Source organism: Jatropha curcas, chromosome 8, assembly GCF_041381405.1.
Source record: "Jatropha curcas cultivar XTBG-Jc1 chromosome 8, XTBG_Jcur_1.0, whole genome shotgun sequence".
Classification (NCBI taxonomy): Eukaryota; Viridiplantae; Streptophyta; class Magnoliopsida; order Malpighiales; family Euphorbiaceae; genus Jatropha; species Jatropha curcas.
The window spans coordinates 1,245,797-1,266,011 of NC_143158.1; the positions used below are offsets into that span (position 1 = coordinate 1,245,797).

The window sequence follows — 20,215 nt, forward strand, 5'->3', positions numbered from 1 at the left end:
TATAGTTTGTTGATTTATTAATCTTAAATTGAATAACAATTTTTGTTTTTATAGAGCTTATTTTTATTTTTTATTTATATCATCAAGTGTTTTTATTTTACTGCATATTAAAATTAAGTCTTCTTAGATAAATTTGAAAGTTTAAGTTTTGCCTGTTAAATTTTTAAATTTATAAAGAGAATTTTATTTTTGAATTTGTTGATATGACTAATAAATGGGGACGTCAACGCTTGACCTGAGTAGTCCTTTTTTTTTTGTTAAAAAAAAAAGATTTATTTAAAAAAATTGGTGTTAGAATGGTTTTCGCTGAAATTGCGGACGTGTTTGGAGGGCATTTTGGTAATGCAGATAGTGATCTCAAGAAACGAAGAGAGACTTTCTTTGGAGTATTGTTTGTAGGCAATATATATGTTAAATGTGTTCTTGGGGTTTCCGAGGAAGTATGAACAAACAAAAGTGAAGGTGAAAGAGAGAGAAGAAGAAAGTGAAAAAAACCAAATGCTTTTTGGGTTTTGTTCCATACCAAGGTTGGTACCTTAAACTTAAAGCTTAAACCCACTCCTCCATGTTTATTCATTACTGTTAATAGTACCTTAATGCTTTTATTAGATCTTTTTATCTTTTTTTTTTTTTTTTGTACCTGCTTGGACTGTAAGTTGATGCTGACTCTACTTAGTGTTGAACGTTTCAACTCCGTTATTTGAATCGCCCATTTGTAAATAAACATATAGAATGGATAGGTTATTCCTTTCTTGCTATCTTATTTCTTTGTATTTGTCTTTTCCTGGGGAGGAAATAACAGGAGAGGAGAAGAGCTTTCTTCTTTTTTCTTTTTCTGGTTCAATTTGTGGTTATATTCTTGGGTTGTTATAGTTGAAGTGCTTTACCTGCCCACTGTCCACCAGGAATAAATTCTCATATGTCTGTGCATTGCAACCTAATGACTTTGTTTAGCTCATTTTTCAGCATTAATGTGCTTTGATGTGTGCGGATTCTTTGCTCATAAAGGATTGCTGCTTTTTTAATATTTATTGTCACTTTCTCTGTTTATTTCTGCTTTTCTTGGGTGCCTTTCTCTTTCTGGCGATTTCTTAAGGTCTCAGGTAGTGTGTAACTGGTGTAAGCAAGAAGTGTTGATGTAGATTGATAGGCCACATTCCATTTTCACCCTTTTATTTGCTTATAAATAGGGATGGTCAATTTGGGTTTTATTCATTGCAGGAATTTAGCCTGAATAATTCATCAATCATCAAGTAGTCTGCTCAGTGTTAATTGTTTGGTGCAATATAATGAGCAACAATTCCTCCTCTATCGGTTCTGGTTAGTCATAGTTGCCATTGCAGTCTCTTGTTTATGGTGTCGATCAATTACTAGCTTTTGAAACTCTTCTATTGTGACATTTCAGGTAGTAGAAGTACTCCGAAAACTTTTGAGTTTGGAAGAACCCATGTGGTCAGGCCCAGAGGACAACACCAGGCCACCATAGTTTGGCTGCACGGCCTTGGTGATAAGGGCTCAAGGTATTAATGTTGGCTTATGTTGATAATTTTTTTTTAAAAGTTCTTTTCTGACTGGTCTCCATTTGAAGCTTGATAAAAAGTTGAGTCTTTTAAGCTGGTTCATTAAATTATGTTTTTAGTCTGCATGGATAATCATTTTAGAGTTCTTTTATTATTTATGCTTTTTGTTGATGTTCATGGATTGACAACTATCAAATTAAGATGGTGAACTATTGACTTTCATCCATACTAGTGCGTTCATTCCTTCTTTACAAGAAGCATTTCTTGAAATTCCATTCTCTTCCCTTTATCTTGAGCATATACCTTAATAAGGACTGTAAAGTTGTTTTGCTCCAACAGAACTAGAGAAAAGGAACTGTGGAATGTCAATGTCTTGTTCTGTTCTGGTGGTGAAGTTTGGTGATTAATTAAGATTTTGAACCATCTCTCTTTCTAGAAGATTCCTATCATTTTGATTTGATAGGAGAGCAACTGTACTGTGAGTTGTAAAACGTGATTGCATGTCGTTTTCTTCCATCTTCTTTACTGATCTAAGCTATTTTGGAGCAGCCTGGAATTCATATCTGGATATGGCAAGGGTTAGAATAGGGGGGACCACTCTCCACTAGTTTGATTAACCTTTCAATTTGCAGAGAAAGTTAAATTATTTCCAAATTATGTGATGTTAAACCTTAAATATTTAGTTTTCTACTCTTTGGAATTTGGTTAGACAGCTAAGAAGACATATTTATATTGTCATATTGTATGATCTATGACATTGCTGCTAAGGTCCGGTGCTCAACTTCAAGTATGGTCCCCCAGAGTTGTAAGTTGACTGATAGATCATTTTCTTCTTTGTATTTCAGCTGGTCCCAGCTCCTGGAAGCTTTTCATCTTCCAAACGTAAGATGCTTTTATTTAAAATATCGCATAGTTTGCACTTTTTATCACAGAAAACAAATATCCTCCCAGTACCCATTGCCCTAGTAGTAAGAGGATATATCATTACCGCTTACCAGATAGATGACCTTCTCTTATGGTTTTCATGTGGCAGATTAAATGGATTTGCCCAACTGCTCCAACAAGGCCAGTAGCATTATTTGGTGGATTTCCATGCACTGCTTGTAAGAACTTGTTGGTTGATTTATTTTTTCTGGTTAAAAAATCATAACCGTAATAGAATTCTAGATGGCTGGAAGCTTTAATATTTACCTTGTGATAGCACATAGCCTAACATTAAACCGGTGAAGTTATTCTCAATATGTGGTCAAAGAAACTTAATTTTTTATTCTTTGACTTGTGCTGGTAATGGTGATTGTCTAAATATCTTGTCGATTTATTTCAGGGTTTGATGTGGGAGATATTTCAGAAGATGCTGCTGAAGACTTGGAAGGTTTGGATGCTTCTGCAGCACATGTTGCCAATCTGTTGTCGACAGAACCTGCTGACAGTAAGTGGCTCAGAATTTTTAAGCATCTTGTCGCAGACCTAAAGTATTAAGTAATGCATGTAGTTATACTAATCAAGTAGTTAACTATATCAAAATGGCACATCATATTTCTTCAGTATAGCATGTCAATAAATCATTTCTCAACTCTATGTTTCATGTTGCTGTGGCATAAAAATTATTTTCTTTAATAGGCATTTCTTCTTTGTAACTTAATTAGCTATTTCCTCATTGATAGGATATTTTTCTTTTGATTCTCTATGGAAGTGAATGATACTTGAGGAAATGATTTAGCATATTTGGGCTTCTTATACCAATCAAATATCATGATCAATTTTCTTTGGAATTGTTACATGAGGTTTCTTCAAGATTCAGTTAATGATCTGGATTTTTTATTTCCTTCTATGTTTATGGGGGCATTTTCATCCGACAATATTTTCATTACAGAATAATATTTAACACAAAAAACAGTAAATTTCTATTAGTGTTTTCTTTATAAATTTGGTTCCGTTGCATTAGAAAAAAAATTACAAGATGCTCCAACTATTTCTGCTGAATTATTTGTCATTCTCAATGATTTGATTCTGAAAATTTCTGAAATTTGATATTTTTTCAGGGGTATGGGAATGGAATATTCCGTGCATTCTTAAATAGCTTACAAATACATTACTGTCTGTTTCTTCTTAATCTGCATTGGTTGTAAATGATAAATCTATGTATCAAGGGTATTTCTTGCTACAATGTTGGTGCTCAGCAGAATCTTTTGTTATATGGTAACTTGTATATCATATTTTTGCAGTCAAACTTGGTGTTGGTGGCTTCAGCATGGGTGCTGCAATTGCACTGTACTCTGCCACATGCCGCATTTTAGGGCAATATGGAAACGGAAACCTCTATCCTCTCAACCTAAGTGCAGTTGTTGGTCTAAGTGGCTGGCTTCCATGCTCAAGGTTTATATTCCAAGTTTTGACATATCAATAAGCACATCTAAGTGGCTAGCTGTACTCGTATTCCTTGTGATTAAATAAATTCAGAAAAACTGCCATTTCTTTGCAGGAGTTTGAGAAGCCGGATGGAAGGATCAAATGAAGCCACAAGGCGTGCAGCATCCTTGCCTATTCTGCTCTGCCATGGTTTAGGTATTAGCATTCATATCTCAGTTTCGAATGATTTGATATTTAGGTGGTAGCTGTCATTTCATAGATTTTATCTGAACCTCGTTCTCTTATTTATATCCCTCCACTTCTGGTATAATTGGCTTTCGTTTGGTGTCTTGGATTGATATTATAAACTAAAGAATCAAAATTCTTTCTAATTCCACTTATTCAAAATGGCCAAGAATGAAGAAAACCGTTCCCTTGCACAGGGGAAAAATGCTTTGATAACCTGTCTTCAATCTCCAATGAAAAACCTGACCTGCCATTTAGACAGTGAGATTTAACCTGTAATCTTATTGTTTGGATGCAGTTGATGATGTGGTTGCATATAGGCTCGGAGAGAAATCAGCACAGACCTTAAGTGGAGCTGGCTTTCGCAATCTTACATTTAGAACCTATAATGGGTATGCATCACACAAACACATGCATATGTTATGCTTTAGATCAGCAATCTAACACCGCTAATACTTCAATGCAGGTTGGGTCATTATACAATCCCTGAAGAAACGGATGAAATCTGTAATTGGCTAACCACAAAGTTGGGCCTGGAGGGTTCATGATCATTAACGGTCAAAAAGTTGGTCAAGAAGAAACATGGGATACTAAAACAATAGTATTAGGGTTAGACAGAGGCGCAGTCAAGATGATAGACGCATGGCATGTGTTATAGCTTATAGTGAATTGGATCGATTTATTATTCCTGGTTGATGTCGCTTGTGTAATTTTTTTTTGGTTTCCTTTTAGCCTAAATAAACTGTCATTGTGTAATTTTTTTTTGGTTTCCTTTTAGCCCTTCGAACTGTTACACTTGTTCCAAAAATCCTGGGGAAATTATATGATAAAGAATAATTGTCCTCTGACTGCGGAGTTATGCCTGAAATGGAATGCATTGATGCATAATAAAAAATGAGTGTGCGCTGTTTTGAATCATCCCTGTATCTACCGTGTTCTCTTTTGTTTTCTTTAACTTTGTTACTAAGCTACGTTAATGTGATTGGCACAAATTTAGTATATTAATTTTTTTATATTTAATTTAAACTTTAATATTTCACTGTTTATTAAAATCATTTTCTCTATACATAATTGATTGTATATAAATTAATCTAATAAATATAATTTAATATTGTGTAACTTGTAATTAGATATTAAATTACTTTTTCTATTTCAAATGGTAACAATAATTATAATTATAATAATCAATAAAATTCATAGAAGTGTGAAGGGGTTGTACGCAAGTAGCAGAGTGTAAGTAGACTTGAACGTGAGAAAACGTATAGTCGACCCATTTGGTTATTTCAACGACTGTGTTCCTATGAATGTTAACATAGAAGAAAGATGGACATTATCAAATAATAATAATAATAATAATAATAATAATAATAATGAGGTTCGTTTTGGGCCATCTTCAAAAAAAAAAAAAAAAAACTTCCATTTGGGCTTGTTGCAGAGTCTAGGCTGAACATAGCCCATACTAAAGATGAGCCCAACTACTAACATGATGCCGCCTAATCCCTCACTGTTCGTGTTTTTATGTTTTTGTTTTTTCTGTTTTTTGTTTTTTTTTTTTTTTTGGGATGAAAACATGAAACGCAGTCGGATCACATCACCAAAAAGAAACTCATTCAGAAACAATTTTTGTTTTCTGCTAATAAGAGGCAAAAATTTAGTAATTCTTTTTAATTAAGAGGAATGATATCCAATTGATTGAAAATGAACGTCCGGTAAAACAACAAAAAGATGATAACAATTGAAGATGTAGGTAAAAAAAAAAAAAAAGGACCGCAGACAATTACACTTTAGCAACTGGCCTTTCCTAAATTCACGCAATAATTCTTCTAACACGATGCCATTCAAGTACTTGACGGAACGAGAGAGGTTGTAAGGGGTGTGTATTTTCAATTGACGAGGACTATCAAATATCTGGATGTCGACAAAATCGACCAGGACCTCACCTCAACCGTATCTATTTGTTGCTACTGCTTCTCATTTGTGCTGTCTTTTGAATCAGTGCAAGGGGTAAGAGGGGGGAAGGATGGCACAGCTTTCAATATGAACTTGCGTCCACTTCTCAAGCCTGCTGACGTGCTTGACCGAAGGTCATGGATGCGCTTGTAAGGAGGAGAAATTCGCTTTTTATTTGGGGAACTTGCTTTAACAGATGGAATGGGAATAGAGGCTTCCTTCAGTATCTCAGGTGTATCATCTTCTAGAATGTCATACAGGCCGCTGTCAGAGTCATGCCCGAGATTTTTGTTCTCACCTAATCGTGTCATTGGTGTAATTGGTGAACTACGCCAACGAAGGGAACGACCAGACGAGAGGCGACCACTTCCAGGGCACAATTGAAGTCGTGAACTACTAGACCAGTCTCTTGGTTTAGATGAAGCTGAAGAAGCAATGGAAGTTAAGGTATTTTGCAAGGGAGTAAGATCACATATATCAGCAAGCGTATTGCATCTCGGCGAGAATTGGTCCATCATTTCAGCAATGTTATAATCCATATCTTGACTACAGGAATCCACCTCCTGGATTTCTTTACTTCTTTTTGGAATCATGTTATGTTGTGAATTGCTTGGAGAGCTTAGGGATTTCGCATGTGATGTCAAGACGGAAATTTCTGATTCAGGTGATGGCGCATATCTACTAGAATTGAGTCGGGATTTTGGCGCATCCTTTCCATGGCTGAAAAAAAAAAATCTTTATTAGTTGGTTGAAGATCAAATTTCTTTTGGAATAAAGACATCAATCATAATCAGCAAAATCTCACTCTGAGTGCTGGAATGATGGTGTTGAAGGTGTGAGGTTGTGCAGATCATACGACTCGGCATGTAATAAATCTTTATTAGTTGCCACCATTCCCAGCTTATCATCAACTCTGCCTTCCAATCTTTCCTCACTGACTCTATTGCTTACCATTTCTTCAGTCATACCATATTCTGAAAAGGACAAACACAGCAAAAGTCAAGCAATATTCATTATTCACTTATATAACAATAGTGATTAATTTCCAAATCTTATTTTCGGTGTGCACAAACACATTTAGTATGATACTCCAATCTCCAGGGTTTTCTCCAAATCTCACCATGGTACTCAAAGCTTATCCAGGACATTTCATATTATGCATCTTCTAAAATACATCCAGAAATATAATATACCACTAGTACCTTATAAAGTTGTGTATCTTTTAGTCTTACTATCACTAAGTAACTGATAGACAAAAGTTCTGGTTGATTGCTCACCTTCTTTCCTGCCATATACATTTTTGCACCCCTCACATCGGCATTCAGTTGAACATCCAACATTTTCCTTTTTAACATAAAGCAGAAAGAAAAATCCGTTTAGAAATAGTGGGAAACAGATATGATTACACAATTCTTATTTAAAATAACAGCACACCTGATAACATTCACAGTATTTTTTCAGACACATTGACCTTTTGCAATTACAACCTCTCTTATGCCTTGCCAAGGATGACATTGATCGGCTTCCATCTTCCTGTGAAATTTAAATCATTATGAAATTGCTAAATGAAAAAAAGATTAGCAAGAAGCTAAAGAGGTTTGAGTACCCTGCTGACTGCTGCAGCCTCAGTAGCATGCTCTACGACCTTGGGAGCAAAAGCAAGTGGGTTACGGGATTCAATTTGTTGCCGCGTCTCAAGAACTGTGTCTTCATATTCAGGTCTATTAAAGCAGCCTTGACAAGCACAAGGATCAGCACAATACATTCCAGCAGCAAAACAATCACAATATCTGGCCAAAAGGGGTAATACATGAATGTAGTAACAATATGAAAATGAGTGAGAGTCCAACTTGTGCCAAGGATAACTTGGATGCACTCACAGTTTCAGGCATTTAGTCTTCTTACAGTTACAACGTTTGCAACCATCACCATCGATGCTTGATGCTTTCTTGCTACAAATTCACAAACAATTCAATGATCCTAAAATATACAGAGAAGAAAGAAATCTGAAAGCGTGAGAGATAGAAAGCTTGCCTTTTGTTTTTGGTTGGGCTCAATTGGCTGAACTCCTCAAAATTGTCAACATGCTCAGAGCTAAACTTTCTCTTATTTAGTGGAGTTACCTGATGTTCAAGTGGCTGCAACATATTTAAAGGTTCGACCACAGGTGAAGCCTTAATTTCAAGCATCCTGTCTTCAGGAGCAATTAGTTTTAAGGAACTATTGTTGTAATCAACCTGATGAAAGCTCATGATAGGTGTTGATTTCATGCTTGCAGTTGCAGTGTGCCCCATTGGCAAAGCATTGACAATGCTATTTAAATGTAAGCCAATACCTGAGGGCTTGGATGCAACTATGGGAGATTTACCACTGCGGCGAAGGGGAAACATGGAAGTCATTGTACGGGAAAGGTTAATCATTTGCTTCTTTTGAGAAGATTCAGTTATGCCCACATGAGAAGGATCCAGGCTCTCCAAGTCTGCTGCAGAAGCAGGTGATCCTGAACTAGTTACATTTTTTGTTAGATTTGGAGAAGAGGTGCTATTCACAATAATTTTCTTCTGAGCTTCTTCAAATTGAAGGCAGCGCCTGCTAAAGCCACGTTGAAGCTGACTGGCCTACATTTACTGCTGTGTTATTGTATTGCAAGAAACAAATCCTAGTGTGATTTCAAAATCAAAGAAAAATTGGCCACTTTTCTTGTTCCTGGGAAATATGTGGCTACATACCAAATATTCATTCGACAAACCTAAAATAAATTAGAGTCCATAAGAGCAAATAAATAGCATGCCTATGCTATGACATCTAAGGTGATCAAGGATATTTGTAAAATCCATTGCACTGCGGCCATTTGAAGAAAATAATAGAAAACTTGAAGTCCTACCTTATGCAAAGTTAAGTTCCCCCTTATCCATATACTAAAAAAACTTATCAGAAATCATCACATCTATCACCCTGTTGAGCCTTTTGTAACTCGGTCCTACACATTCCATCTGTTTAAAAAATGTATGTAATCCAATATAGTTCTAAACAAAGAATGACTAGAGGATTTTATGTCAAGCATAAAAAAAAAAAAAAAGAAATCAGAAATAGAAACAATTACAGCCAATTAGAACATACATTTTATAAAGACTAGTTTTTACCTCTGAATCACACTTTGCTACGTTCTGAATATCTCCCTGTAAGGTGGCTTCCAAATTCTCACTATAGAGTTCACATGCCTGAACCATCTGTAAACATTCGGACAGCAATTAAGGATAACAATTACCTCTACATCATGCAGGTTGAGGAAGGACTAGTGTAACTTGTGCATTCATTATAGACATGTCCTGAACATAACTACACACACAATGATGAAGATACCTGAATCTCTGAATCATCATATTGCTCAGGAGCGTTGTCCGAGGGCAAGTCAGACTCAATATTTGGGAATTTATTAGATGGCTGTTTGATACTGCTTTGCACTTCTTCAACTTGTATAGGCTTAATTTCAAGTGTGGACTGCCCTTGAGGATCCTCTTCAACTTGCTCATGCGAGGCCTGTGACATGTGCACGCAAAGGCTCATGTAATTTTTGTCATCAGACTTTAATTTAACTGCATTAGAGTTGGATGAACTGCTTACTGAAGATTGAAGCACATCGTTAGATTGTTCGGCATTTGAGTTCACCAAATTCTGAGAGTTTGCACAGTCCGCATCAACAGGATCACGTAGGAATTCATCAACAAACCCCGAGGAACTACCAGGCTGATCTTGCGGGGAGTTTTCAACATCATTATCCTTCTGAGTGTCAGCAATCAATCTGCTGCAATAGGTAACTGATTTCTCCAAATGATCATCTGAGTGATCAACTACTTTGTTGTTCCCATCATCATTCGCATGAGTTTCTGCACTGTATATCTGCGACAGTTGTGACCTGAGAAGGATGTATTCCCATGTAAACAAATTTCAAGCCAAAATTCTATCATTTAAAGGAAAAACAAAAGTTTGTAGGTTAAACTAAAACATATCAAACCTTTGCAAGAAACTTGTTTCCCTGTGTGATATAATACGTGGTGAAGTGAATACAAGAGGAGGAGAAGCAACACCTACGTATCCTTGCACAGGATGTGGAGCTCTGACGGGCTTAATTGGAGATAGATTGCTTACATAATTTGTAAAAGGAGATTCCTAAAACCAAAGGAGCAGCGATAGACGCAAAATTGTCAGTTGCTTATTGTTTAAACAGAAACCTTTACTGTTTAGAAACTACATATTTGCCCTGAAAGAAAGGATCCTGATTATCTAATAACAAAAAAGAGTATATCTTAGGAGGAAAATAAAAAAACTAGAACAAAAAGTAGAAATTCCTAATACAGAATGGGGCATGAAATAGAAGGCTTCGTATGCATCTTCTTTTCATTTCCTTTTAGGCGGCTACAAATGATTTAAGGAACTGCTATGAACTTGACATCCTCATGTAAAATCTAGGACTCCAGTAACCTTGAACTCTCATAAAAAACTTCGGTTAATCTACAACTTTAAATTTGCTCAACAACTTTAAATTTGCTCAACAACACAGGCATAACACACCCATCGAAGTTCTTCTGACGATGTTAAACGAGGAGTGAAGCGCCAAAAGGTAATCACATTCGGAAAAAAAAGGAAAAACTTCCACAAATAAAGCCTAATTCCAAGCCACCAAAACTTAAATGCATCAGATAACGCATTTGTAAAATAATTCACAAAACTTATGAGGAGATCTAAAACAAACAAAAATGATGAACAAAACTCCTCAGCAAATAAAGGAAATGGAATTACTAAAATAATCCAAGTTTAAGCACAAAGAGATGAAAGAAAAAAATAAACAAATTAAAATCAAATAGTAGTTGCAAATGCGATTACTTGAACAGATGGAGAATCTGATAAGGCAGTGGCGGCGATGGTGGTTACGGTGGAGGTTATGTCGGATGTTTTAGCAGGTTCAGGGGAATCCATAGAGTGAAACCTTAATTATTTCAGCCCTAGAGGACACTCTCTGCATCTTTACTTTCTCTCTCGCTTCCTCTGAGATTGACTGTAGAAAAAATGTGAAATCCGAATGTCAAATACAATCACATTTTTTTTTTCCTTTTCTGTAATTTCTATTACTATTTCGATTTTCTTTTGAGGGATAGTAGTAAAAAAAAAAAAAAAAAAAAAAAAAAAAAAAAAGAGGGGGAAGAGACGTAGGCTGAGGAGGCGGGTTTTTAAAAAAAGTGAAATCAGAGCGGGAACATTGTACTGGGCCGTTTTCGGGTTTTGGACCGGGCCTTATTTCACAGTTTCATATTTTTCTACAATGGGCTCAATGTTAAATTACGCTGCAATGTTTCGGGCTGAGATGAGCCCATTCTTATTCAAGAGAATGACCCATCAAAATGTACCTGAACCAGCAGAGTTTAAAATTATGGTTTGTGATCTCCCATATGGGCCGTAGACTTATTCATCACTAAATTTGCTAGCTTGGAATTTATGCTATACTTACGGGCCCAATTATTTCCAACATCAACTATATGCATTTTTATTATATTTTCTCTCTTAATATATAAAAATATATTATTAATTATACAGCAGACATTTTTTTTTTTTTTACTTAGGATTAAAAATAAGACTCTGAAAATATCCTACGTGTGTTTTTATGTTTCCCACTAATGTGTACAATAATTTATGAATTAAGGTCTATGGACTTATAGACGAGTTCATTCCTAAAGTTTAGGGAGAGGAATCAAAATCTAGTCTTCTTTCAGTTCCAGATGCTCTTTAATCCATTTGGATCCAATCTTTTTTTCAATCTGATTATCGTTTAAACTGGACGGATTTGCAACCCTAATTTAAAAAAAAAAAAAAAAAAGATGTTGGAGGGCTAAAAAGTAAAAGAAAAGGGACAACTTTTATCATTTTGGTGATGTCACATTCATCCCACGACCAGCTCACGTGCATGCAACTAAAACGACGCACACTCACCGCGTACAAGGGGTAGATTTGAAAATATTTTTCCGGATAAGCCTCGATGTATAGGTGATCGATGTACTAAGCTAATTCATAAGTGGTTTTTTAAAAAATAATTGTTGTTTTATCTTCTCAGTGAATTGGTTTAGTGCAGAGGTAAGTTCATAGAGTGAGAGTATGTTAGTCTTTTCTTTCCGATTTCTTTGTAAATGTTATATTGAAACTCCTGTAAAAAATATTATACATTTGTAAATGTTTTTCGGTCTTTGTTTTTTTTAATATTGAGAAAGAAAATTCGAAACTACTCCATCTATTGTCTGTTAGCTTAAATACTTCAGAATTTTTTTCTTCTTTCACTTCATTCCAAATTTATTAAATATTGCAAAACCCAATAAAAAGAAGGTTAGGCAGATCAGAGGAAAGGCCCACGCAAGCATGTATAGTTTTATTATTTTTTTCTGAAAAGATGTATAGTTTTATTATTAATTTGTGTTCAAAATTTAATCCGTAATGCCAAATTTAACTGCACGCAACGTTAAAGTGGTTGGTTGTAATATAAATATATATCAAAAACTGTGAAAAAAAATTTAAAAAGTAAAAAAAAAAAAATACTATGTGATAATAATAATTGAAAAAAAAAAAAAAAAGGAAAACGCAGGCGAGCAGTTATTATATATGCAAGGGAAAGACGCAGAAGAAGAAGAAACTGAAGGTAGAATGGTAAACCAGGTAAATGCGTACGTAGACAAGTATGTTACTTGAATACAAGAAAAAAAAAATGAAAGTATGAAAAGTATCTAATTAAAGAAGAGTAGAGAAGTTGGCATCTTGTAACTGGGGAGATTAAAAAAGAGAAAGTAGAAAGAATGTATATGTTGGAGAGTGCTGGGTTTGGTCATGGTCATGCATGGAAGCATTTCCCAAAGAGAATCGAATCAGTCCCCTTTCTTTTTGCTTTTTCACATTTTGCTACAGCCTTCTTTACCATTCCCCAAGAAAATGGTGGGTGATATCTAATGGGTTTTCTTCTTTTTTTTGTTTTTTTTTTTTCTCTCCATGTTCTTCTTCATCTCTTTGACAGGCAGAATATGAGAAAGAGATTCAAAAACCAAATTAAGCGAAGGAGAGAATGAGAAGGAAAAAGAAAATGACAGTGAAAAAGCCATTACAGTGAAGAAGAAAAGAAAAGGAAAAGATGGTCAAAATTTGAACCTCGAAGACTTCTCTTCCATCATCAGCTTCGACTATCTTTATCGAAAGTCTAGCATTTTTCTTTCCTTTAATTTTGAACCATTATATTCCCTTATTTACCTTCTTCTAAAAATACCAATATTAATTATTATTATTCAATAAACTTATATTGGAGAAAACAAAGTAGTTCCTTGAAGTTATAGACAAACCTTTACTTTATCTTTGCCTACGCTCACTGTGTAAATCCCCCTCTAAATTACCAGAACTGACATGCACGAGTGACCCAATAAAATATATTATCTTCTTACATATTTGTTTATTCTGATGATAAAGATTAATTATCATCCCATATCAACTATGATGTTTTTATATCCTATAATGATCCACAGTAGAATAACCAGGATTTGCATAGGATTATAAACTTGTAAACTATGGAAAAATTACAGAATCTGCAATATTTCATTTCCAAATTGTCGGTTTAGCTGTCAAATGTTTCCTGGAATATAACAACTTATTACTCCTTGTAATGAAAATTAAAGGAAGAACACTATAAAATGAGAAAGAAAGAGAAATAAAGTATGTCTTATAACCCTTTTGACTTGTCCGAAGAATTAAGTTCCAAGTACAAATAAAAGGAATATTCAAAAATGGAAAGTAGCCACCATTTTTCCAATACAGTGACTGGTATAAGAGAATATGGTCATGGATTCTCAAAGTATATATTATAAATCAAAGGAGAAATGACCCATCGACTGTTGTTCCAAGACAAGAATATATAAGGGTGGGTAAGGTAGGGTACATCTTCAATTTCTTTAGTAGAAAAAATTGATATATGCGAATATTCAATTTGTCAGGTAACAAGAAGTGAATTTTGTTCCTCCTTATCCTGTCACGACTCAACAAACATACATGCATATACAGAACTTTGCGTGGACCTTGATTTTATTTGCCAGAAAGAAAAAATGAGAGGGCCCTAATTTCCATAGTCAAAAAGATTTTTTCTTTAGCCATTTAATCACATATGAGAGTTAAAAATTGAAAAAAAAAGAAAGAAAAGAAAGAAAATGACAGATCAAGAGGCTTATGTTGTGCTTAGTTAGAGGTTACAATTCATACTTTAGGTGGGGCACGCAGTCTTAGAGCTTCATTTATAGATCAATCTCATTAATTGCTTAATAATATTATAATTGGAGCATTATTTTATTTGTTAGCAATTCATTAATGAGACACATCGGGGTGATTAAAAAATGATGGTACTGTAAAATATTAGTTTATGGCTATCATTCTGCGTATTAGTTAACGATGCACAATTTTATATCAAAGTTTCACATATAATAATATTGATATTGTCGAATTTAATTATTGAAAAATTTACTTTTTTTTTACCAGTAACAAAAAAAATTATTAAAATTAAAGATATCAGGAAAAATTTATCATTTCCAGGAATCTACCCAAAGCAATAGACTTCCCCTTTAAAATTATTATTCGAATTGAAAATTCTACTATTTTAAATGTGTTTATATCTTTAATCATCTCTCTGCATATTATTTAGCAAAACAATCATTACTGAGTGTTCATGTTTTGAATCATTCAAGTTATTATTTGTAGTTTTTAAACTTTACTCCCTTTTTGTAATTAAAAAAAAAGGAAGTTCATAAGGTGATTAATTAAAGAGGGCATTCATGTCCCTCAAAAAAAATAAAGAGGGTATTCATGGAAGTTGAATTGATGTTCTCATGCAACATCCAGAAGCCCTAAAAAGAAGTTGTAGCTAGAGCTTTATCAAATTATATTGAATTTCCTTTTTTAATTTAATTTCTTTGGAATCTGATTTCAAAATTTCTTTACTTCCTTTTCTAATTATAGTCACTGGTGATTCCATTGTTCAAGGAGACCCAAAGTGAAGAATATGAAAAAGAAAACCTAAACACATCTACTGCTGCCTGCTTCAATCTCTCACCATTATCGAGGTCCAGCCAAGTATATAAACCACCTTAACCCTAAACTTAAAATCACAGCACAGCATTAAAAAACAAGACTCTTCAACTTCATTTATCTAGTTTACGTACGTATACTGATTCTCCTTTCTTTCAACTCTGTGTTCTTACTTTTGGTTGCCATATATATATATATATATATATATATATATATATATATATATGTACACACATTATATATTCATTGTTTTCCTTTTACTTATAGGAAATTTAGACAAGGAAGAAGATGAGCAGACCAGGGGATTGGAATTGCAGGTCATGCCAGCATCTCAACTTCCAAAGGAGAGACTCATGCCAGCGTTGTGGGGAGCCAAGGCCTGGGGAGAGAGGCGATCATTATGTAAGGCCTGGTGGTCCATCTTTTGGATTTACAGGACCTGATGTTAGGCCTGGTGACTGGTATTGCTCCTTTGGCAACTGCGGAGCTCATAACTTCGCTAGCCGTTCAAATTGCTTCAAGTGCGGTGCTTCCAAGGATGATTCCTCTGCTGGATTCGACCCCGACATGTCACGAATGAGAGGTTTTGGGTTTGGCAGTGGCAGCACTAGTCGCTCCGGATGGAAATCCGGCGACTGGATTTGCACCAGGTTACAGTTAATTTTATTTCATTAAAAAAGAGAAAGAAAAAGTGTTAGCATTATAATTAACTGAATAAAACTTGATTTAAAAATGGCAGGTCTGGGTGTAACGAGCATAACTTCGCAAGCAGGACTGAGTGCTACAGATGCAACGCGCCAAGGGAATCATCGGCTAGCAAGACTTCATATTAATTAATAAATAAATTTGAATCGAAGATTGCACTTTAATTTTTGTCCGTACCGCTATTTTCGTTCTTCACTTTGGATATTTTATCTCTTTCTTCTTTTAATTAGAATTCATGTATGAAGACTTAATTAAAAATCAAGGAGAGAGAAATTAAGAGAGCTACATCAGCATTTTGTGAGACTTGTTAATTATTATAATATAATATCTAGTGTCAGTTTGTGTTTGATTTCAGACAGTATCTAGTGATCTTTTCATTATTAATTTATTATTTATATATAAATATATAATTTAGTTATTAACTGCTTAATAATAAGCAAGGCAGCTTTGTCCATGAGTGGTCCACGGAATATTTGACTTTAAGTTGCAAATAGCAGGAATTAAAGGAGTTGCCGATGGACCACAGACACAGTAGTAGTGAGGTCCTTTGGGTAAATTAATATCATAAGAGATAACCAATATGAGATTCGAAGAATGTGTTTGAGAATTTAGACTTTAAGGACAAACAAACCATCGTATATATATAATTATTACAAAAATGCAAGCGCTAATAATTATTAGTTCGCAAAAAAATATTATCAAATGGAATTTATTTTAATATATAGTTGTAATCTTACAAATTCAGTCAAAAAGGTTATCAAAATATTAATTTCTTATTAGAAGTATAATGGAGCAAAATGTCATGCTTTTAAAAAATTTATTTTCGAAACTTTCATACAGGCTTTGGGGGACTAAAGTTCACCCAAGTCCTAATGCCGATCCGGTCCATGGAAATGAGTCGTGACAGATGGTGAGTGAAATTTATGAAGAGTGATTATGCTATTATCGTTTTAATGGATGGGATGAACTCTTGCATCCATAATCATGATCTAATGAAATATGTATTATAAATAATTGAAAATGAATAATAAAAATTGATACATAGGATTCCAAAACTTTTAAGAACAGGTTTGATAGGTTCCCTGATTGACCTCTTGGGTATGTTTAAGAAGAAATGTTATATCATTGGTCAAAAAGTAAGCACACATTCATTAGTGTCTGCTACTACACTCCATTATATAGCTTTTAGCAAGATTCTTTGTTTCACTTTAAGTATATATTTGCCTTTGTTGATGTTAGTGAAGTCAAGTACTTCTCATTTAATCATTTTTTTTTTTTTTTTTTGGTACTTATCACATTCATGCATAAAAAATTATTATTATTTCGTTTCGAAAAATAAAAAAGAAAACATAATACTAAAACATTCAAACAGTGGATTTATATTTATGTAATATAGAATTTTACTTACACTGAATTAATATTTAAAAAAATGTATTTCAATTAAATAGGAAAAAGACAATTGATGGAGGGTATTGCTTATAAAAGAAGAGCAAAAACATCTTTAATCATGTTTTAAATGTCAGTTGGGCCCAAATTATATATATAAAAAAAAAAAATGAAAACCAATTTAGTGGATTATTAAGTAGAAATTAAAAATTATCAACACTGTGACAGTCAAATGGTATCAAAAACAAGGGAGCTTTTTATCCAATTCAAGCTTAAAAATACTTTTTTAAAAGTTTATCCTTTTTCAAACTTTATAAACCAAGCATGCTCAACCTCAACCCTTATTAAAGTTTTTCCTTTTCTCCCTTTATCACCCAAACACGTTCTACTCTTTTTAGCACATTAATGTCAATTGCCATAAATTCTTATCCTCTTTCTCTTTCTTTGTCTCTTTCTTTCATTTTTTTTTTTCTTATTCAAACGTTCGTTATCGTATTACTTTTTTATTACCCTATTATAGATATTACTTTTAAATTTGTTTTAATAATTATTGAAAAAAAAAATACAATAGTATATCAAATTCACAAATAATTATATGCAAGAACTTACTTTTTTGTTTCATCGGAATTGTACAATGTAATAGTTCAATTTGGTCCGAGTGGCCCAATAGGTTGGGCTAATGTTATAGATTTTTCAGAATGGGCCCTTGTTAGCTACCCATAATCCCAGATTCACTCCAGCAAAGGGTCTTTGAAACGGCAAACATATTAGCAAAGTCTAGTTAAATGGGCCACTAGCTGAACCACTGTGCTCTAGTCTTAGAACTATGGACAGTCCAGCATTTACGATAAAGAAATGAAATAGGAGGCCCAAATTAAATAATATCATTCAGGAAAATAGAAATCCCGTCCATGCAATAAAATTTCCGATCGATCCTTGACAGAAAAGTTAATAGAGCGTCGGAGACGTTCCACAGCATCGCTGGCAGCCAGGCGCTTCGTCATGTAGCCATGTAAGTAGGCTTTTGCAGCTGAATGTTGTTCTTCATTTTACATGATTTTGCGTTAGGCAGCTCTAAATGAGTTATCAATCGAATTGTTATCCCATTATTAGGAAGAGTATTTGCATTGCTCGTGCGCATTTTTCGCCTGCCAAGTGTTTGACAAAATGTTAGGTTAAGGGTGATGGAACTTGCATGTCGTGTTATTTGTAATAAAGAGGATTTGGGCTAATAATGAACTATAGGCATTTACAGAAGTTTTTTACTTCAAAGAGAAGTGGTACTTTCCACTTTCATTATCTGTCATATCACTGCTCGAGAGGATCCCAGGAAGAAGTTTTGCCGTTTGAATGGTACGAGAAAGCATTCCCAACTATAACAAATTTGACCCACCAGTTACGATATGTGGACTTGATTGATGGAAAGCTTCTAAATATCAATGATGGTTCAATCATTATCGATAATCATATTTCACAGAAGATGCATACTTTGAAGTCACTTGTGAGGGTCTTTGTTGGGTCTCCATTTGTTCAGCAAAATCTAAGGGACAGCATAGAGGCCGTGTCAGCTAATGCAGAGCTGAATCCAGCTGCTTCTTTTAGCAAATTAAGTGAAAGAGAGCCTATGATTGTGGATTCACTCACCAAAATAAGCAATTTCCTTAATATATCTGCTCAACAGAGGAAGTTGGTGCGTCACACTATATGCCCACAGGTAACGAAGCACCGGATATGGACAGGTGCACTCATGAAAATATTAAATGGGTTGAAATCAGAGATGGATGAATATTCAGGCAAAGGGAGTAACATGGGGCATCAGATAGTTTCTAGCTGCTTAAGGTTCTTAGCTGATAACTACATTTCAGATCATGACGGCACTTCATGGATGCAGCTTCGGCCCCCTAAAACTATGGAATCTTCTGGTTCTGGTACATGGGAAGATGTCCTTGAGATGTTTAATGATCTAATTGGGTGCTTAGGAAGTGAGAAGGGATTACTTTATCATGTGGCGAAGCTTGAGGTAATGAAAGAAGGGTTGTCTCAAATCAAGGATGTTTTGGTTGATAAAGGTATTGGATACAGGGAGGCTCAACACCAAGAAAGCCTGGTGCAGAAGAAACTCTCAAAGACGTTGGGTCACTCTTCACGCTGTTTGTTCACACTTTTATTGTATTACCTCTATAGACATGTTAGAGACATTGAAGTTGATTTATGTGGTGGAATTTATGGCAATGATGGTGGGAGTACATTTCGCTTATACATGGGAAGGATTTTGACCTCGGATGAAGAGAAGATGGTCGGAAGTGGGGTGAAGCAGTTGCACAGGGCTCTTGCGCTATTCAAATTTATATGGGAAACAGCAGGGATGCAAGGAGTTTTGGAATTGCAAGGTCACATGTGGTGTATTGGCGCCAAAGATAGGACACTCACATATAGAGGAACCTTGTTCTTTGTACATGGTATTAGTCTTTGACATAAATGCAATGGAATTACCAAATCAGTTGTAATTTTCACAGTGCAGATTGAGATTTGATCAAGATATTTCACCTATTCCCTGTTGCTTTTGTTTATCAAATTCGTCATGGAATACTGGGATAAAAGAAATTATTATCCTTGTATTATTAATGAAGTAAGCTTGTTTTAATCACATGCCACATAGGCAGATGCTGATCAGATGGCCAAAGAAATAACACGTCATTTAAGAACGGCTTTGTTTTACACGTGGTATGAGGGATCAGCTGAATGAAGTTTGTTGTGGGTGACATCGATATTGAAAACTGGACGGTAAAAAATTGTAATTTGTAGAGAAAAGTTTTTCTGGAAATTTACTTTTCACACGTACGTACTATGTAGCTTTTCCCTTGTGTGCTGTTTGTTACTCACTAATTAGTTTTGTTAAACAAGAAGACAACTGAACATTCTGAAAACGAAATCATTTTTTATATCTATCGAAATTTTAAAAG

At 34.6% G+C, this 20,215-nt stretch overlaps 4 protein-coding genes and 1 long non-coding RNA gene across 8 annotated transcripts; 4 read left to right on the forward strand and 1 right to left on the reverse strand.

Moving 5' to 3' along the window:
• The first annotated feature begins 369 nt into the window (after nucleotides 1–369).
• LOC149493967 (uncharacterized) lies at nucleotides 370–5,033 on the forward strand. Of its 3 annotated transcripts, none has more exons than XM_089725249.1 (10): nucleotides 370–527; nucleotides 1,222–1,320; nucleotides 1,406–1,520; nucleotides 2,366–2,402; nucleotides 2,554–2,623; nucleotides 2,845–2,949; nucleotides 3,746–3,896; nucleotides 4,003–4,085; nucleotides 4,414–4,507; nucleotides 4,582–5,033. In XM_089725249.1, exons 2-10 carry the CDS (start codon nucleotides 1,290–1,292, stop codon nucleotides 4,661–4,663), a joined length of 768 nt encoding a protein of 255 aa, XP_089581375.1. In that variant the 5' UTR covers nucleotides 370–527; nucleotides 1,222–1,289; the 3' UTR covers nucleotides 4,664–5,033. The 3 variants fall into 3 exon arrangements, with proteins under 3 accessions (XP_089581375.1, XP_089581377.1, XP_089581376.1); XM_089725251.1 differs by lacking the exon at nucleotides 370–527 and adding an exon at nucleotides 773–921; XM_089725250.1 differs by lacking the exon at nucleotides 370–527 and adding an exon at nucleotides 940–1,103.
• Nucleotides 5,034–5,754: 721 nt separating this feature from the next.
• Nucleotides 5,755–11,189, reverse strand: LOC149493968 (CRC domain-containing protein TSO1-like). Of its 2 annotated transcripts, XM_089725253.1 has the most exons (12): nucleotides 10,950–11,188; nucleotides 10,081–10,235; nucleotides 9,690–9,981; nucleotides 9,429–9,605; nucleotides 9,209–9,295; nucleotides 8,100–8,683; nucleotides 7,946–8,017; nucleotides 7,672–7,855; nucleotides 7,500–7,598; nucleotides 7,343–7,409; nucleotides 6,871–7,039; nucleotides 5,755–6,785 (listed from the first exon to the last, which is right to left on the reverse strand). In XM_089725253.1, the coding sequence occupies exons 1-12, from the start codon at nucleotides 11,040–11,042 to the stop codon at nucleotides 6,077–6,079; spliced, it is 2,688 nt and encodes an 895-aa protein (XP_089581379.1). In that variant the 5' UTR covers nucleotides 11,043–11,188; the 3' UTR covers nucleotides 5,755–6,076. The 2 variants fall into 2 exon arrangements, with proteins under 2 accessions (XP_089581379.1, XP_089581378.1); XM_089725252.1 differs by having other exon boundaries at nucleotides 9,429–9,981; nucleotides 10,950–11,189.
• Nucleotides 8,094–9,174, forward strand: LOC149493969 (uncharacterized). Its single transcript, XR_016322213.1, has 2 exons — nucleotides 8,094–8,232; nucleotides 8,344–9,174. It is a non-coding gene; the product is annotated as an uncharacterized LOC149493969 (long non-coding RNA).
• Nucleotides 11,190–15,133: 3,944 nt separating the features above from the next.
• Nucleotides 15,134–16,220, forward strand: LOC105637674 (Ran BP2/NZF zinc finger-like superfamily protein). Its single transcript, XM_089725254.1, has 3 exons — nucleotides 15,134–15,291; nucleotides 15,429–15,811; nucleotides 15,901–16,220. Exons 2-3 carry the CDS (start codon nucleotides 15,450–15,452, stop codon nucleotides 15,992–15,994), a joined length of 456 nt encoding a protein of 151 aa, XP_089581380.1. The 5' UTR covers nucleotides 15,134–15,291; nucleotides 15,429–15,449; the 3' UTR covers nucleotides 15,995–16,220.
• A 1,910-nt stretch (nucleotides 16,221–18,130) lies between these two features.
• LOC105637675 (exosome complex exonuclease) lies at nucleotides 18,131–19,896 on the forward strand. Its single transcript, XM_020680920.3, has 2 exons — nucleotides 18,131–18,264; nucleotides 18,366–19,896. Exon 2 carries the CDS (start codon nucleotides 18,487–18,489, stop codon nucleotides 19,723–19,725), a length of 1,239 nt encoding a protein of 412 aa, XP_020536579.1. The 5' UTR covers nucleotides 18,131–18,264; nucleotides 18,366–18,486; the 3' UTR covers nucleotides 19,726–19,896.
• Nucleotides 19,897–20,215: the final 319 nt, after the last annotated feature.

Excerpts from the sequence above, each read along its gene's own strand:
- LOC149493967 (XM_089725249.1), top strand. The coding sequence starts at position 1,290 with ATGAGCAACAATTCCTCCTCTATCGGTTCTG. Across the intron at positions 2,403-2,553 it reads AAGCTTTTCATCTTCCAAAC|ATTAAATGGATTTGCCCAAC; the intron begins GTAAGATGCTTT and ends TTCATGTGGCAG. Across the intron at positions 2,624-2,844 it reads TGGATTTCCATGCACTGCTT|GGTTTGATGTGGGAGATATT; the intron begins GTAAGAACTTGT and ends GATTTATTTCAG.
- LOC105637675 (XM_020680920.3), top strand. The coding sequence starts at position 18,487 with ATGAACTATAGGCATTTACAGAAGTTTTTTACTTCAAAGAGAAGTGGT.
- LOC105637674 (XM_089725254.1), top strand. The coding sequence starts at position 15,450 with ATGAGCAGACCAGGGGATTGGAATTGCAGGTCATGCCAGCATCTCAAC. Across the intron at positions 15,812-15,900 it reads GGCGACTGGATTTGCACCAG|GTCTGGGTGTAACGAGCATA; the intron begins GTTACAGTTAAT and ends TAAAAATGGCAG.
- LOC149493968 (XM_089725252.1), bottom strand. The coding sequence starts at position 11,042 with ATGGATTCCCCTGAACCTGCTAAAACATCCGACATAACCTCCACCGTA. Across the intron at positions 8,684-9,208 it reads TAGCAAAGTGTGATTCAGAG|GCCAGTCAGCTTCAACGTGG; the intron begins GTAAAAACTAGT and ends CAGTAAATGTAG. Across the intron at positions 7,856-7,945 it reads AAGACTAAATGCCTGAAACT|ATATTGTGATTGTTTTGCTG; the intron begins GTGAGTGCATCC and ends CCTTTTGGCCAG.